Source organism: Hipposideros armiger, unplaced genomic scaffold, assembly GCF_001890085.2.
Source record: "Hipposideros armiger isolate ML-2016 unplaced genomic scaffold, ASM189008v1 scaffold_119, whole genome shotgun sequence".
Lineage (NCBI taxonomy): Eukaryota > Metazoa > Chordata > Mammalia > Chiroptera > Hipposideridae > Hipposideros > Hipposideros armiger.
In genome coordinates this window covers 416,560-432,368 of record NW_017731469.1, presented here as the reverse complement: position 1 = coordinate 432,368, position 15,809 = coordinate 416,560, and the positions used below count along the sequence as shown (strand labels likewise).

Below are 15,809 nucleotides of genomic sequence, written 5' to 3'. Positions count from 1 at the left end.
CTGAAGAACTCGGTTTCCCAACTGGCTCTCCAGGCGCGTGCGCAGATGGCTGCCCCAGCGAGTGGTAAACAGAGACGCCAGGCGGGGGCTGTAGCTCGGAGCAAAACAAAAGGGAAACCCGGGGGGGCGGGGGGTGGGGGGGGTTTGGTAGGGGAATTGGTGCGGGAATAGGAGAGGCTGGGGCCGCGGAGACGTGGACCCTCGTAAGAGTGGAGGGAAGGGAAGAGGCGGAGGAGGGGGAGTCAGGGGAGGGGCAAGTGACGCGGGGGAGCGGGGCGTGGGGGAGGGCAGCGATCAGGGTGGAGGAAATTTGGGAGGAGTGTCCGGGGGGCAGAAACTTAGAAGGGGGAGGGAACTGCGGCGAAGGAGACGTTCCGGGATGCGAGCGCAATGTATGAGGGGCTGTGGTGCCTCAGGTTTAAAAGAGCAGGAAGCTGACTGAGAGAGAGGTCGGAGGAAAAGTGTCTCCGCTGGGCGGAGGTTACAGGTGGTGTCTCGGAAAGTGCTCCGAGGCTGTCGGCTGTAGTCGCAGAGAGGCTCGGAGTGCTGTGTGGAGGAGACAGCTTAGGGGCTCGCCTCCTGGGGCGAGGGAGAAGTTGGACTTTCTGAGGACTGGCAGGAATGTGCCTCCCGGCCCTGGGTGCTTCCCCCCTGGGGGGAGGCATCGCGAGGGTCTGTGGCAGGCTCCTCTGAACGCTGAGCGGCTGAGGTCCACCTCCGCGTATGGATCCAGGGCATGAGAATTCAGCCACAGGGGCTGCCGTGATCGTAGACCTCGACCCCGACTTCGCACCCCAGACTCGTCCCCGCTCCTGCACCTGGCCCCTTCCCCGACCAGAGCTTGCTCCCCAGCCGTCCGAGCCGCCCGAGGTGGAGCCAGGTCTGGGAGAGAAGGTACACACGGAGGGGCGCTCAGAGCCAACCCTGTTGCCCTCCCGGCTCCCAGAGCCGGCAGGGGGCCCCCAGCCCGCAATCCTGGGGGCCGTAACTCGTCCTCGGAAGGGAGGCTCCCGCCGGAATGCCTGGGGAAATCAGTCATATGCAGAGCTCATCAGCCAGGCCATTGAAAGCGCCCCGGAGAAGCGACTGACCCTCGCCCAGATCTATGAGTGGATGGTCCGCACTGTGCCCTACTTCAAGGACAAGGGTGACAGCAACAGCTCAGCAGGATGGAAGGTAACTCTGACCCCCTCACCTGCGCCCCAGTACCCTCTGCCCCGGGCCCCCTAGCCTCCTCACTGCCATTCTGGGGCCCCTTTTACACCCACCCTCACCCCAGAGATCCACCTTCCATGGTCAATTAGGCAAACATTTACTTAGGACATAGTATATGCCACGCTCAGTGCTTGATGCTGGACGATCACAGATGAATAAGACACTGTCCTTGCCCTGGAGAAAATTGAATTCCCTGCTCACTGCTCAACACTCCAGGCACAAGTGTTGGCTTGGGCCGCCCCAAACACTTATTCCCACAGAGAAGTCTTTATCCTCTGTGCTGTGTGGATTCTCCAAAGAGCGCAGCCTTCCCTCCTCCCCCACCTCCCACTCCAACACCTCTTCTCCCGTTCCTGTGGGATGACTTGGACTCCCTGCTTGACCCCCAATACCTCAGGGTAGAGGTTCCGTCCCAGAACTCCACTTCCCAAGAAGAAGGAGTGGAGTTGGCAAAAGGTAAGAACAGTGATATTCATGGGGTAACGTAGCTGATCATACGCACTAAGAAAAAAGGGGCTGTGAGCTGCTACCTGCCTCAGTTTACCCTATAATGCCAAGCAACTCCCCCTAGTAAGGGGCTCTCCAGGTTTGGGGGGAGAGTTGTCATTTCCTGTTAAGGAATATTAGTCATGAAAAAAAAGAGAGAGGGCCCTGCCTGTAGAGTGCAAGGCCGGGAGCTCCTTTGGCCTTCCATGAAGAAACTGAGCTAAGGGTCTCGCTAGGCGCTCTGAAAATTTGCCTTGAGAAATACGGGGCTCTAATCATGAAACTGGGGAGCTTCAACCCCTGTTAATGTCTTGTACGTCCATAGGTGGTGAGGTTATCACACCCTTAAGGCGTTATACAGGGTTGAATGAGCAGAGTCTCCCCCAGGTATAAGAGGTCAAGGGGTCCAATCTGCTGGGTGGCCGGAAAACAGGACAGCTGGCTGAGACCCCTGGCGATATTTCTGCTTAGACTGCCACGCCACAGTCTCAGCTCATAAAGAGCTCCCCTCCTTGGTCCCAGCCTGCACAGCTGTCTTTCTCTCCCTTTAGGTTCATTTTCCAGGGTAGAAGAAATAACCATGAGTTGGTAGTTATGCTGTGGGAGTGTAGTTCCTCCTTACAGTTTGCACTTGTACGGGGCTTTTTAGTTTACAGAGTGGACTTTTAATTTTTTTATTCTATTAGTCTTCACAGCAATTCCAAGATTCCACATTTTGCATGTTAGGAAACTAAGGTATAGAAAGGTTAGGAAACTTGCCTAATGTTATTAGAATGAGGACTTGAACTCAGGCCTAACTATAAATCATATGCTGTTGCTGCTCATCCATGCTGCCAACTTCTCTTCATTGGAGTGATGACAAAGCCAATCAGGCTGAGCCTGGGGCCTCTAAGGCTCTCACCCCACTCCAAGAGGGAAACCTCACACTGAACTGGCTTACCTGATGATGTTCCAAGGTTACTGCCACCCCACCAGGGGGTGGCACCCACTTAGAACAAGAAAGCTTAGTTCTGGTGGCTTGGGGAGCAATTAGGAGTCACCCCCTCCCGACAGGTAAGAATTATAGGCTCCTAGAGAGCTGACCTCTCCAGGCAGGTGGCTGTACCATGTACTAAATAGTTCTAAGGCTTAAAGAAAACGGGACAAAGTGTTGGGCCTCATGGCTACTGAGTAGCAGGGAAAAGGATGGGCCTTCTCAGTACATCCCGAGTTAGAGGATGGAAAGACAGGAGATCATGGTGCCGAAAGTCACTGTGGGTCTCCAGTTACTAAGATTGCAGGCTGGATGGACAAGTACGGTTCCTTGAAGGAACTAAGAATCTTAACGTAGTCAACTAGCTGAAGTGCCATTCCTGCAGGGTCCCAGGGAGGTAGGATTCTTTAGCTAGAGAGCCCTGGGATAAGAATCTACTTCAGCATCTTTCTCCAGGCAAAGGGTGTCCTTATCTAGAGCACCAGTGGGAAGCATGCGAAATGATTTGTGACTGTCCATAGCCTCAGCCTGCTGGTTGTTCCAAGCCCTTCTGGGCTCCTCCTGAGTTTCTAAACACTGAAGAGCTCTGTGTGGGAGGTCAAATGCCCCTAAGGTTGGGGATCCTGTGCACAAATTCCTGAGGCAAAGGGGTGAAAGGAGGTAGGCAAAGAGAAGGGAGGTTTGGGGAGGGGGAACAAAAGGATGGTGTAACCAGCCTGGGGCAACCAGTAGAGAGAAGTTGCTGTGGGGGCTCAAGAATCTGCCAATCTCCACTCCCTGGGCCCCTGGGGGGAAAAAAACTTATCACTAGCAAAATATCAGCAGCGAGGGAGGAAAGGAGAACACATAGCTTAGAGAGGAAGGGAGAACACATAGCTTCTATTACCCAAGGCACTAGAGAGCCAGCAGTCTCCAGGGGAGCCTTGCCACCACCAGGGAGCCACCCACCAATCAGGCAAGCGGGAGCTTGAGTATGTACTGGGAGCTTGGCACTCTGAGGGGGCACTGCTGGGGGGGTGCCTGACTGGACGGCACGATCCGTGTCCTGGGCGCTTACACTCGATGCGACTAATTCTGTGAAACTAAACCACACAATGGAGATAGGGTAAAATTGTGCGGAACAGATGAAAAATTGTGCACAAGAAATTTGACTGCAGAAGCCAAGCAAGCACTTTATAAAAGAGAGGAGACTTAAGCTTGGTCTGGATGAACTGGTAGAATTTAGAGAGGGGAGCTTCTTCCCAGGACAAGGAGTGAGGGGGGGGCAGAATGTGCCCTGTGTATCTGACGGCCTGTGAGAAGCCTTTCCTGAATGTACAATAGTTGAGGGGGTGTGACCTCGAACTGGGAGAAATCAGAAAACAAGGAATCTTCGAATTCTCTGGAGAGCTGGGGCCCAAATGCCCTGTGGGGAGTGGAACGCCAGCTGTGTTCAGGTCCCAGCCCCTCAGCCTGTTCAGAGAACTGGCTCAGGACAGGGTGGTTCAGTCCTGGGCTGGTGTTGCACCATTGTCCCCGAGCCTGCACTCTGGGAAAGGCGTGGAACTGTGGAAGGCTCTTTCCCATCTGAGCCTCGTTCTTGCTAAACCAGGAACACAGCTCCCTGGCGTCCCCACACAGTCCCCCCAGACACTTGGGAGGAGTTCAACTCTGTGAGCCTTTCTGAGGTGGGCACTCTGCCTCCCACAATGGGTTGTTACTCCAGTCGTCTCTCCGTGCGGAGGCTAAGGCCAAGGCCAAGGCCAAGGCGGGACCATGTGTGGTCCTCTCCCCCACCCCACCCCTATCTCTCTCTGGTTTCCCTTGCATTTTACTAGCTTTGACTCTCCAGGAATGCCCCTTCTGTGTCCCAGCTTCCTTTCCCAACGGACTGTGCCACAGGGCCCCGCCCCATCACATACACCTGACGTCCCCCTCCTGCTGCCTCTGTCCTCTCCAGAACTCCATCCGCCATAACCTGTCCCTGCACAGCAAGTTCATCAAGGTCCACAACGAGGCCACCGGCAAGAGCTCTTGGTGGATGCTGAACCCGGAGGGAGGCAAGAGCGGCAAGGCGCCCCGCCGCCGGGCAGCCTCCATGGATAACAGCAGCAAGCTGCTCCGCGGCCGCAGCCGGGCGCCCAAGAAGAAGCCAGCTGCGCTGCCCGCGCCGCCCGAAGCTGCCACTTCCAAGAGCCCTGCTGCCCCCTTTGCCAAGTGGTCAGGCAGCCCTGGCTCTCGAAACCGCGAGGAAGCCGATGTGTGGACCACCCTACGTCCACGAAGCAGTTCAAATGCTAGCACTGTCAGCACCCGGCTCTCACCCATGGGGCCCGAGTCTGAGGTGCTGGCAGAGGAGGAAATGGCAGCCTCCGTCAGCAGCTATGCAGGGGGTGTCCCTCCCACCGGAAAGGATGGTCTGGAGCTCTTAGATGGGCTCAGCCTCGCGTCTCCCCACTCCCTTCTATCTCAGAGCAGTCTCTCTGGCTTCTCGTTGCAGCATCCTGGGCTTCCAGGCCCCTTACACACCTACAGCGCCTCCCTCTTCAGCCCAGCAGAGGGGCCCCTGTCAGCAGGCGAAGGGTGCTTCTCAAGCTCCCACTCTCTGGAGGTCCTGCTCACCTCCAGTAAACAACGAACCCCTGCTGATATCCTCATGACCCAGGTAGACCCCATTCTGTCCCAGGCTCCCACACTGCTGCTGCTGGGGGGCATACCTTCCTCCAGTAAGCTAGCCACAGGAGTCGGCCTATATCCCAAGCCCCCAGAGGCTCCAGGCCCCAGCAGTCTGGTTCCCCCACTTTCTATGATAGCACCACCTCCAGTCATGGAGGATGCTTCCATCCCCAAGAGCATGGGGAATCCTGTGCTCACACCCCCTACTGATGCTACGAGCCAAGACATAATGCCTCAGGATCTAGATTTCGATATGTATCTGGAGAACCTGGAGTGTGACATGGATAACATCATCAGTGACCTCATGGATGGGGGTGAGGGACTGGACTTCAATTTCGAGCCAGGTACAGCATCCCTAATCGCGGTAGCATCTCAGAACCTACGCCCACTCCTAGGTGTCCAGCTCGCCCCACAAGCTGAGCAAGAGGGAGACTTAGAACAAGGGGTAGGTAGGGCCGGCCGAGTAGCTCAGTTGGTTAAGAGCTCACTCAAGAGTGCGAGCTCTGAACAACAGCGGTTGCCGGTTCAATTCCCAGCCCGAGCTGAGCTGCCAACAGGTGGCAGGATGGCTCAGCTGAAAAATAAAAAGAAGGGGTAGGTAGAGCTCCTGGGAAACTGGGGGAGTGGGTGTCATATTAGAATAGCAGAGCTTCCAGATGGACCCTCCGGGCCCCTCAGCAGGGTCCACCCCTTCGAGGTAGCACAGGAGAGGTGGGGGAAAGGGCTGTCTCTGTTTTCCTGCGTGTCGACTTTGACGGTGGAGAGTGTTCATGCCCCAGATGAGCCTCTTACCTTGTCCTCCATTTCTTCTTCCCACAGATCCCTGAGCCATGGCTGGAAGCTTTGTCCCTTGCTTCAGAGGTGGAGCCAGGCGTGCCCATATCCACTCTTTACCCTTGACCCCTCCCCGGGAATTTGGTACACTGCTTTAGAACTAGGGTGTGGTTTACTCACAGGAGTGCTGGGGAAATTATAAAGATAAAGCTGCCTCATATGGGAACTATGGGGGGGGGGAGGAAAGGGGACTGGGAAAGGGAGGGGGTTTATTCTCATTGTGCCATTTAGGGGGTAAGGCCCCCTCTTGGGAGCCATCCTGGGCTCCCCCCATTCCCACCCCTAAGTTTTGTAGCAGGGGCGGGCAGTGCTGTTGGAAATGTGAAGTCACCAGTGGCCTTACCCCTGCCTTTGGGGGCAGGATTTTTTGTAGCATCTTATCTGAGCTGGTCAGATGTTGAGCCTGGGGGTTTTATGCAGTGGCCCCTTAGGCCAGTGGGGGGGAGTGGGGACCTGGAAGGGCCAAGGTCGAGCACTAGAGTGGCTCACCAGGCCAAATCACCCTTGGAAGGCTGCAGATAACAGAAAGGCTTTTTATAAACTTTTAATGAAATGTAAACACAAATATAGAGATTTTTAACAGTGGCAAGGTGCTAGTGATGGGGACAATGCTTCTTTCTTTCTGAAGGCTTTTGTCATTGTCACATGATGCAAACACTACAGATATTACTAGGGGAAACGTGGAGGTGGTGGGGACAAGGGCAGGATAGCACCAGTGGGAAGCTGTACTGAGCTAGGAAAGGTGCTCCCACACGCACCAGGTCTAGAACAAGGCCCGTGTGGAAGTAGCTTGGTTTCCCTCAGGAAAAAGCTAAGCCAGGCCTCCACATTCTACCACCTTGTGCCTAGGAGTGTGTGGTGTTGGGGTGCAGCCACACTCTTGCATCACTCCTTGTGGGTTGGTGCTATGGTGGGAGAGTGCATTGAAGGCCAGGAATTACTTTGTGGCCTGGGAAGGGGGTGGGAGCGGGAAGAGAGGGAGGGAAGGATTTAGGGTGGTAAAGTCAGGCACAGAGACCTCCCTGTTCAAGGCCCCTGACAGCTGTCCCTGCCCTTCTTCCCCTTGCCAGACTCCAGGGGTTGTGTGGAAGTGTGTGTGGTGGCAGGCAGGGGGAGGGGTGGAACAGGGAAGGGGTGCTGGGGAGCTTGGCTGATGGTCTGGGAAATGAGCAGGGATGAAGGGGAATGTGGATCAGGTTTACCAGCACCTGCCAGGGAGGCCATCTGGGGCTCCTCCACCCCAGCCCCCAAAGCAACCCCTCCCCTTCCCCTTGCATTGTCTCCTCCCCCCTCCCCCACCCCCACTGTGGGTTCCCATCATTTCCTGTGTCAGCGCCTGGCCTACCCTGATTGTATCATGTGCTAGATTGGAGTAGGGAAGTGTGTCAAATCAATAAATGAATAAATCCAATAAATGCCTATACCAGCTCTGGTTGCTGCTGCTGTACTGCCCACCTCGGATAGGGGGTGGGAGGAGCAAAGGGAAAGAGTTGGCGGGAGGGACTCCCCAGAGGCAGAGAATTGGGGGGGTGGGGGAATTTCTGCTGGGTGAGGTGGCTGGGAGGGTGGTGGGGGAAGAGGCCCATGGGCCACCTAGCCCCAGCGTAGTAGGCGGGCTGTCATAGGCGCCCCTCAAAGGGAGGTGGTCTGGTTGGAAAAGCCCCCACCCTGTACTCTGTCCAGCTGACCCTCAAAGGCTCATTGTACTAGACTTCCCTGTCTTCCCTCACCCCACCCATGTGCCGGCCCCAGCCCTCCCCTGCCCACCCTCAAAGCCTCCTCGGTGCCTGGGGCATACTGCAGCCTTGGTGCATGTTTTGGGAGAAGGAGTGTTTCTTGAAAAAGGAACCTCACATGAAATTCCAGTGATTTCATCCCTAGTAGTGCTGTTCTCACTTGGTTACTTTTTATTGAGCCTCAGTCTGTTCTTCCTGCGGACAAAGTCTACTCTCATATTGTGGTACAGAATCCTGGCAGTGATCCTGTCTTCGCCTGATCTGCCCTGCAAAAGGAAAGGGTCGGCAAGACAAAAAGGTCTGTGCAAGGAAGCTTTCTTTCTACAAAGCAGGGTCAAAGGCAAGACAAAAAGGGAGCATGGATGTTGGATTTGGAAAGGAAATTCATCCCAGAGGGCCTGGGTGGAGGAGCCTTTGGTTGGCTGGTAAGGGAAGGGGGCGCTGGGGCAGACCAGATTTGGGGACTCTTACTATAAGTTTCACGGAGGTTTCTGAAGCGGCTTTCTTGGGGGCTTTCATTCTAAGCAATTTCAGGCGGCTCCTTTCCAGCATGCCACATTGTGTGCACAAGGCATCTAGCAACCAGGAAAAGGGACCCACAGCTCTGAGGACTAGAGACCTTACCTACCCTGTGCCACACCTTCCATCATTCAAATGACCACTTGGAGTGAGCGAGCCTAAAGTTAGGCTGAAGAGTGGTCTGAAGGTGCCTAAGCTCCAAGAGAAAAGGGTGAAGGGGAAGATGGGCATGATGGGGTGCTGAGAGGGAGACAAACCTTGAAGATGGCTGAGAAATGGGGGGAAGGTGAGTGACATGTGCACACTCCACCTGGTTGGAGCTAAACTCCCTCCTAAAGTGGACCTGGACCCTATTCCCCTTTTCCTAGGACTCTGTGATCCTACTGGCTGTATTGCACCAGGTCCACTCTATATTCTCCGTCACCAGCTAGGTACAGTACTGGCCATGTTCTCCATCACACTGCTTACCAATCAAATCAAATGCTGGAGTCTTCAGGAAGGGCCTGAAAGCTAGGTAAGCATTCTGAAGTCGGGTTCCTGTGAACACAGCAGTGCACTCTCTCCTACCCGTCACCCAGTCTCCACCCTTCCAAAGCCCAACATTCCAGGACCCCAACACTCAATGCTACCTTGAGCTGGTGTACCTTATTTCCTCCCCTCAGGTCCATCCCTAGAGTCAGGTGGGAAGTATGGTGTATGTGAACCTAGCCCATTGTCACTGAGGCAGTGCCCTTGCTTAGGCTGACTAGACAGGGTCAGTTGGATCTGGTTGAGGGTGCCCTGTTTTAAGGACAAAGTCCCTAATCCATCATGAGGGCCTTGCTCTATCTCTGGGGAGTGCTCCCAAGCCTCTACCTGGTGCTCCACGTATCACCTTACAAACGTAGTAGGTGTTTCGAGCTGTAAGGAATTTGATGGCATATTCTCCAAGGGTTTTCATCAGGAAAAGCAACTTCACTGTCCCCGATTCATCACACAAATCGATGGTGTCTGGAAGGACGCCACAGGGTAATTAATTGGAACAGGTGAAGAAGGAGAGCAGGAGTGAAAGGGGCCAGTAAGCCCATCTGGAATGGGTTGGAGGACACCGTCGGGATTCAAGGAGCTCTCTTCTTGCCAGCAGGAGGGCTTGGGGGCTAGAGATGACCTCACAAATTCTGACCCTTGGCCATTAGTCCCCCCCCCCTGCCCCGCGAACTCCTCACCTGTTTTAGCCAACCCCAATTTACTGCGGATGTAATGCATCAACAGGTAGACACAGCAATTGATATTGATCAGAAACCGCTGATTATCTGAGGAGAGATGGCATGAGGCGTGTGGTCCTTCTCTAGTGATACTGTCCTTGTGGTCTCCACTGCCCTCAAACCTTCCCAGCCCTACACGCAGACTCCAGCTCCGTGATGCCCCTCACCTCCATGTTTGATGTAGGCGAACATGCTCTCAGATGTCACTCACCAGACATGTTGTGGGGAGGGGACAGGGAATGGGTCCAAGGGGTTGGGGGACTGGAGAAGCGGATGGATCACATTGCCTGAGGAGGTCCAGACTGAGCAGACAGGAGAGAGCTATTGGTAGTAGTGGACAGCCAGCGCCCATAGGGGTGGGGCCTGAGGCTGCAGTTGAGGGATTATGAGGTCAGAAGTGGTATGTGTGGCAGAAAGTGGAGTAAGAATAAGGGGGGAAGAACCTGGGTGAGGTCTGTAAAGGATTTGCTGCGAGTGGGAGCAACATGGTCAATCTAACTCTAAACTGGACTGCAGAAGGAGTGCAGGACACCTAGAGAAAAGTAAGTTTCTGGAACAGTAAGTACTCTTTTCTAGTTAATTTGTAGCATTACTACTTCCACAGCAGGAGTCTACTACTCCTTTTCCTGCCCTCGGCACCATGCCCCCCACCATTACTGTACCCCATGTTCCCCTTGCTCCCCGCCCCAACAACAGACATTCTTCATTAGTATCAACAGAAACTTTATTTCTCACTGATTTGGGAACAATTGAAGGATGGATGGAAAGAGGGAGGGAGAAACATGTACAGGTCAAAGGGGCAATTCACAAGGAGGAGGTATTGAATAAGAGGGCAGATATAGGGGGAACACAATTCAAAACCAGCCGCAGGGTGGCAAGGCAAGCATTGGATCCAGGCTAGTGGGACAAGGGGAAGGTAGGGTTTAGGGCCCTGGGGTTTTCTGTCAGGTTATCAGCGCTCAGGTTTCAGGTTTCAGGGTATAACATGGGGGAGCCCAATAAGGGCTATGCTGGCTGCTGGGGGAACCCTCAGGTCCCTCCCCTAGAGCCCCTCCTTTGGGGGGAATCTCACTGACGTGGCAGAGCCGTTCACTGTAGTCTGGCTGCAGGCTCTCCGCCAATCCCTTAGACACACCACTCCAGGCCTAAAGACAGATATCTCCAGGTCAGGGGTCAATTAGGGGCAGGAAGTAAAAGATCCAGGCTCTGTGCCAAGGGAGCTCTCATGACAACGTGTGTACCACTGCGATTACAGGAGGAACACACAGACTCATGGGCCCCCAATACGACTGTTTCCATCTGCCTCACCCATTCTATAATCAGTTCTTCTGTGTGTCTCTCTCCATCTAGCCCATCCCCCAGATGGTTGGCCACATCCTGACAGTTAGGGCAGGTCCCCCTCTCCTCCCCTCCTCTCTGCCCCCATACTCTGTCCATCTTGCTCACAGACAGTCAACAGTTGACAGACTGTGTGCCTATGACCATGTTCTCACCGAAAAGTTCCCGTGGTATTCAGTAACCAGATCTTCTAGGTTCTTCAGGGTAGGAATTCGGGGCATCGTCCTAGGTGGGGGGACAAAGAAGGAGCAGGAACACATTGGTGATGCTCTTTTATGACCCTTCTGCCAGCTCTCCCATATTGAATAGGGAGATTCGATGTTCTCTGCGCTTGCAGCTTCCTTCCACCACCACGCCCACCTGGGTGACCCCTCCTTCCTTACTCTCCTGCCCTCTGCTTCTGGAGATCTTGGAATAACCGTCCTCTTCCCAGCCACTCCCACCTCATTTTCCTAGGCTTCCTGAAGCCTCACCGTTCCAGCCAGCAGTACACACAGATGAGGCTAATGACAAGTCCCATGGAACCAAGGGGGATGAGCATGGCCTCCAGTGCAAAGAACATCAGGCTGTCTATGGAGAAGGGGGAGGAAGAGGGCACCAACATTTGTTGCGCCCCTATGACGTGCCAACATTGGTGGAGCCCCAACTTGGTGCCAGGCCCTGTGCTAAACACTTTCCGTATACTTGATCCTCACAACTCATGAGGGGGGGACCAATTAGTATCTCCATCTGATAGATGAGGAAACAGTCAAAGAAGTTGGTGATGGGCCCAAGATGAGAGAGAGTAGGTGGCAGAGGCAAGCTGAAACCCAAGGTCTGGCTGGTTCCAAAGCCATCTGCACCATGCAGGCTCCCAGGAAATGCTGGAGGGGTAGTTTATACATTCTTCTCCCCTTTTGAGCACTTTTTGGTCTCCTTCTCAATCCAGCCCCCTACTCTAACAACACAGCGACCCACCCCTACACTGAAAAACCCTGCTTCCTAGGGGTTGGGGTTGACCAGTGAGGGGAGATGGGCCACCAAGTTTGAGAGCTTAAGGGTATGGAGGTAGAGCAATAAACAGTGGTGCTAGAAAGGTTGGGGTGCTGGGCTCATGGGCCCCCTTTACCCTTTGAAGTATGGCTGCCCCAGTGGGTCGGGTGGCTCCATTCACTCCAGTGCTGAGAGCTTCCACAGAGTGGGTTATAGCGGCTCCGAACACGGAATGTGTAGAGTTTCTGCCCATCCACACTAGGCAGGGTGAAGCTTGGGCTTTGGCCTACTAATTGTTCCTTGGGGAGAAAGAGAGTAAGGGAAAGATGGGTGTCCATAAAAGCAGGGAGAATTAAAGTTGCTGTCCCTGTCCCTGCATCTTCTGGCTCTTCCCCCCTCCCTTCCGCCTCTCTTGACTACTCAAGCCACACCACTCCCTTCAGTGACTAGAGTCTGATGCCTCTCTCCAGATCCCCTGAAAGGCTTCCTTTCGTTTTCTTGTCTGTCTGGCATAGGGAAACCTTAAGGAAAACTCACTGGTGATGCCAGGGAAAGGACTTGGAGGAGGGCAGAGGGTGGGCAGGGAAACTGGAAGGCAGACAACAGGAGCTTGGGATCAGACCCTCTGGTTTGGCTGATTGAATCCTTGATCCCCCCTTGCTTGGCCTCCACTGCTACATTCATGTCGCCAGTCACTCACAGTCCAGCTGCGGTCCCGGTCACTCCGGTACTGCACCAGGTGCTCCAAACAGTGGTTCAAGTTATTGTTCAAGTTACTGCTCCACCTCAGCTCCAGCTGGGACTCACCAAGGCTGCGAAGTGTTAGGTTCTCCGGTGCCCAGGGGATCACTGGAGATATGTGTGCATGTGTGCTTATTGCCCTGGAGGTAGTGCTCCTGATCCCTCCTCCCTTCTCCACCCCGATCCCTCTCCTCCTCCTTTCTGCCCAAGCAGCCTTTGGTAAAAGAACACCACTCCATGTACTCCCATGCCCCACAATATCCCTGGGCCCTTGAGCCTTTTTCTAAATTACCCAGATCCTGAAGTTTTAGCTTCCTTGTGGCCTGCCTGCTAGGTTCCCGTGGGTCCTGGAGCTGGACAACAAATGTTTGGTAGAGATGGATCTCCTCATTTTGCAGCTGACAGCCAGAAGTGATCTCTGAAGAGAATAGATAGTGGCCACACTCCTGGACTTTGTCATAGTCAGAGTTCTTGTACCTAGAGAAGGGTTGGAAGGAAGAGGAACGTTGGGGTGAACTTGGGTACTACAGACATCCACAGCCCAGCCTCATGTCCTCTGAACTGACGACTTACGACTTACCCCATGAGGAAACAGTGGGGAGCCTGGGATGCTGGCTACCCGCTTTCTGGTCCCCATGCAGTCTCTTACAACTAGCCCACCTCCTCTTCCTCCCCTGTGCTATCCCCTCTTCCCTTCTCATACCAATAGTGCAGAGTCAGGTTGGTGGGCTGGGGCTCAGAGCTGCTGTTCCAAGTGCAATTCATGTACTCGACATTGAACACAAAACACTGAACCTCTGGGAGGGGCAGGGTGGAAACACTGAGGGTCTCACAAGGTGTAGAGGCCAGGAAGAAATCTAGGTTGGCAAGAAAACGAAGTGGGGGAGCGGAAGACAAGAAATGATGGTCAGAAGAAGAAGCAGTGTGAGGCAGGAAGCCCTTCCCCAGCTTCCCCACAGTACTCTTAAATTCTACCCGCTTCCTTGTCATGTCCAGTGGCAGGCTCCAGATTTCTATACGGCCCCTTCCCACAGCCTCCCTTCTCACCAACCCGTCCAGTCCCAGGTTTCCCACCAGTTGTGATGTCTTCATTCCTACTGGGCACGGGGACCGTTGGGGTCAGCTCCATCCCCAGCAGAGGCAGCTGCAGGAAAAAGAGGGATCCGAGAGGCAATGGTAGCTTCAACATGGTGCTCGCTCTTCGTTCCCTGGGTGTACTGGCTCAGGAACCTGGGCCCCTCACCCACTGCCCACACATTTCCTTCTGTCATCGCTTCCGGTGGAAAGAACCTTAGAAACCAGGGCTTTCTAGTGGGTGTGGCAAATGTGTGCTACGACACAGGTCAAGTCTTCTGGGAGATTAGGTGTTAATCTAATCTGCAGGTATAACACCACCACTCTGCAAAGTGGTGTTAAGTAGGCTGGGTACACAATATTGTCACAGACTCCAGAATCCGTAGGCTACCTATATCCTGGGACGGATCTGATCACCACCACCACCGCCACCGTTCCCAATCACCTTCTCATCAAAATCATTGTATCCTAGGTAGTGGAGGGTCTGAACCTCTTCCCCATCCTATGCTATGCTCCTTCCTTGGATCAGTCACCTTGACACCTATGTCAAAGCTCTACTGTCTTGGCTGGATGCAAAATACAGCCTTGACTTCTGTGGGCTCCTATATAGATGTCTTTCCTCTGATCTAATCCACACCAGAACATCCACTCTTAGCTCCTGCCTATGCTGGGTCCCTGTTGAGACTGCTGAGGAGGTATGACCTAGAAGTAGATTCTAGAAATGGAGGAACAACAATCCTAGCTTCAAACTCCTTGTCTTCCCCTAGATCTGCTTCCCCGCCACCCCTGTCTCAGTTAATGGTATCATCACCCTCTCAGTCACCCAGACTTGAAACTTCAAAGTCATCTCCAATTCCTCCCTCTTACCCTGAGAATCCAATCGGCTCTGCTTCTTCTGCAGTGTTCCTCCCAGCAGTGTCCTCTTTCCCATGACCACAGGCACTGTGCTAAATCAGCCTTTCATTCCCTCTAGTCCTGATTCTTACTAGAACCTACTAACCGGCCTCCCTTTCTTTTTTTTTCCTTTTAATTATTTTTTATTATGAAATACACATTTTTTTGAATTGGTTTCAGCTGTACAACACAGTGCAATAGTTATACTTTTTACCCCCCTAAGTGACAACCCCCCTCCCCCAATCCGCCGCCCCACTTCCCCCCAATATCATACATATCTATTACAATCCCCTTGACTCCACTCGCACACTATACTCCACATCCCATGACTATATATATATATATATATATATATATATATATATATTCACTTATAGTTGACATACAATATTATACAACATCAGCTTCAGGTGTACAGTGCAGTGATCAAGCCTCTTCCCCATCCATGATGTGGTCTCCCTAGCAAGACATGTGACCACCTGACACCCTACAAAATATTTACAATGTTATTAATTGTATTCCTCGAACTGTCTTTCATGTCCCTGTGGCAACATTGTAGTTATGTATTTATGCTGTCTAACCCCTTTCCCTTCTCCCTCATCCCCACCCCCTCCCAACTAGCAACCATCAGTTGTGCCTCTGTATCTCTGAGACCACTTCTGTTTACTTTCCTCGTTCATTCAGTTTTTTAGATTCCACATATAAGTGAAATCATATGGTATTTGTCTTTCTCCGACTGACTTATTTCACTTAACATAATAGCCTCTAAGTCCATCCATATCATCCCAAATGGAACGATTTCATTCTTTTTTTTTTTTAAAGATTTTTATTGGGGAGTTGGGGGCATGGGAACAGTGCTGGGGAATTGGGGGAAGGGGAACAGACAAGTTGCTGTCGTTTTGTTCTTCAGTCTAGTTGTGGAGGACGTTGCTTCACTGGCCCAAGTTGGCACCATCATTGCGCTCTTCCCGGGCGAGGCAGATCAGTCGCCGGCATCTGGACGGCCACTCACAATGGCTGCTGGCCGCTCACACTAGCTGCTGGCTACACATGGTAGCTCATGGCAACCCACCGCCACAGGGGCTGGCAGCCTACGCTGTCGCCGGCGACTCACATCAGTCCAGCTCC

At 53.4% G+C, this 15,809-nt stretch overlaps 3 protein-coding genes across 3 annotated transcripts; 1 reads left to right on the top strand and 2 right to left on the bottom strand.

Moving 5' to 3' along the window:
* Positions 1-271: 271 nt before the first annotated feature.
* On the top strand, positions 272-7,591 carry FOXO4 (forkhead box O4). Its single transcript, XM_019648070.1, has 3 exons — positions 272-1,176; positions 4,614-5,673; positions 6,149-7,591. Exons 1-3 carry the CDS (start codon positions 724-726, stop codon positions 6,154-6,156), a joined length of 1,521 nt encoding a protein of 506 aa, XP_019503615.1. The 5' UTR covers positions 272-723; the 3' UTR covers positions 6,157-7,591.
* Positions 7,592-8,063: 472 nt separating this feature from the next.
* Positions 8,064-9,854, bottom strand: CUNHXorf65 (chromosome unknown CXorf65 homolog). The gene is made up of 6 exons (XM_019647971.1): positions 9,830-9,854; positions 9,624-9,710; positions 9,274-9,408; positions 8,859-8,955; positions 8,371-8,503; positions 8,064-8,165 (listed from the first exon to the last, which is right to left on the bottom strand). Exons 1-6 carry the CDS (start codon positions 9,852-9,854, stop codon positions 8,064-8,066), a joined length of 579 nt encoding a protein of 192 aa, XP_019503516.1.
* Positions 9,855-10,396: 542 nt separating this feature from the next.
* IL2RG (interleukin 2 receptor subunit gamma) lies at positions 10,397-13,968 on the bottom strand. The gene is made up of 8 exons (XM_019647998.1): positions 13,788-13,968; positions 13,417-13,570; positions 13,006-13,190; positions 12,673-12,821; positions 12,109-12,271; positions 11,474-11,570; positions 11,156-11,225; positions 10,397-10,807 (listed from the first exon to the last, which is right to left on the bottom strand). The coding sequence occupies exons 1-8, from the start codon at positions 13,900-13,902 to the stop codon at positions 10,622-10,624; spliced, it is 1,119 nt and encodes a 372-aa protein (XP_019503543.1). The 5' UTR covers positions 13,903-13,968; the 3' UTR covers positions 10,397-10,621.
* Between the last annotated feature and the right edge of the window lie 1,841 nt (positions 13,969-15,809).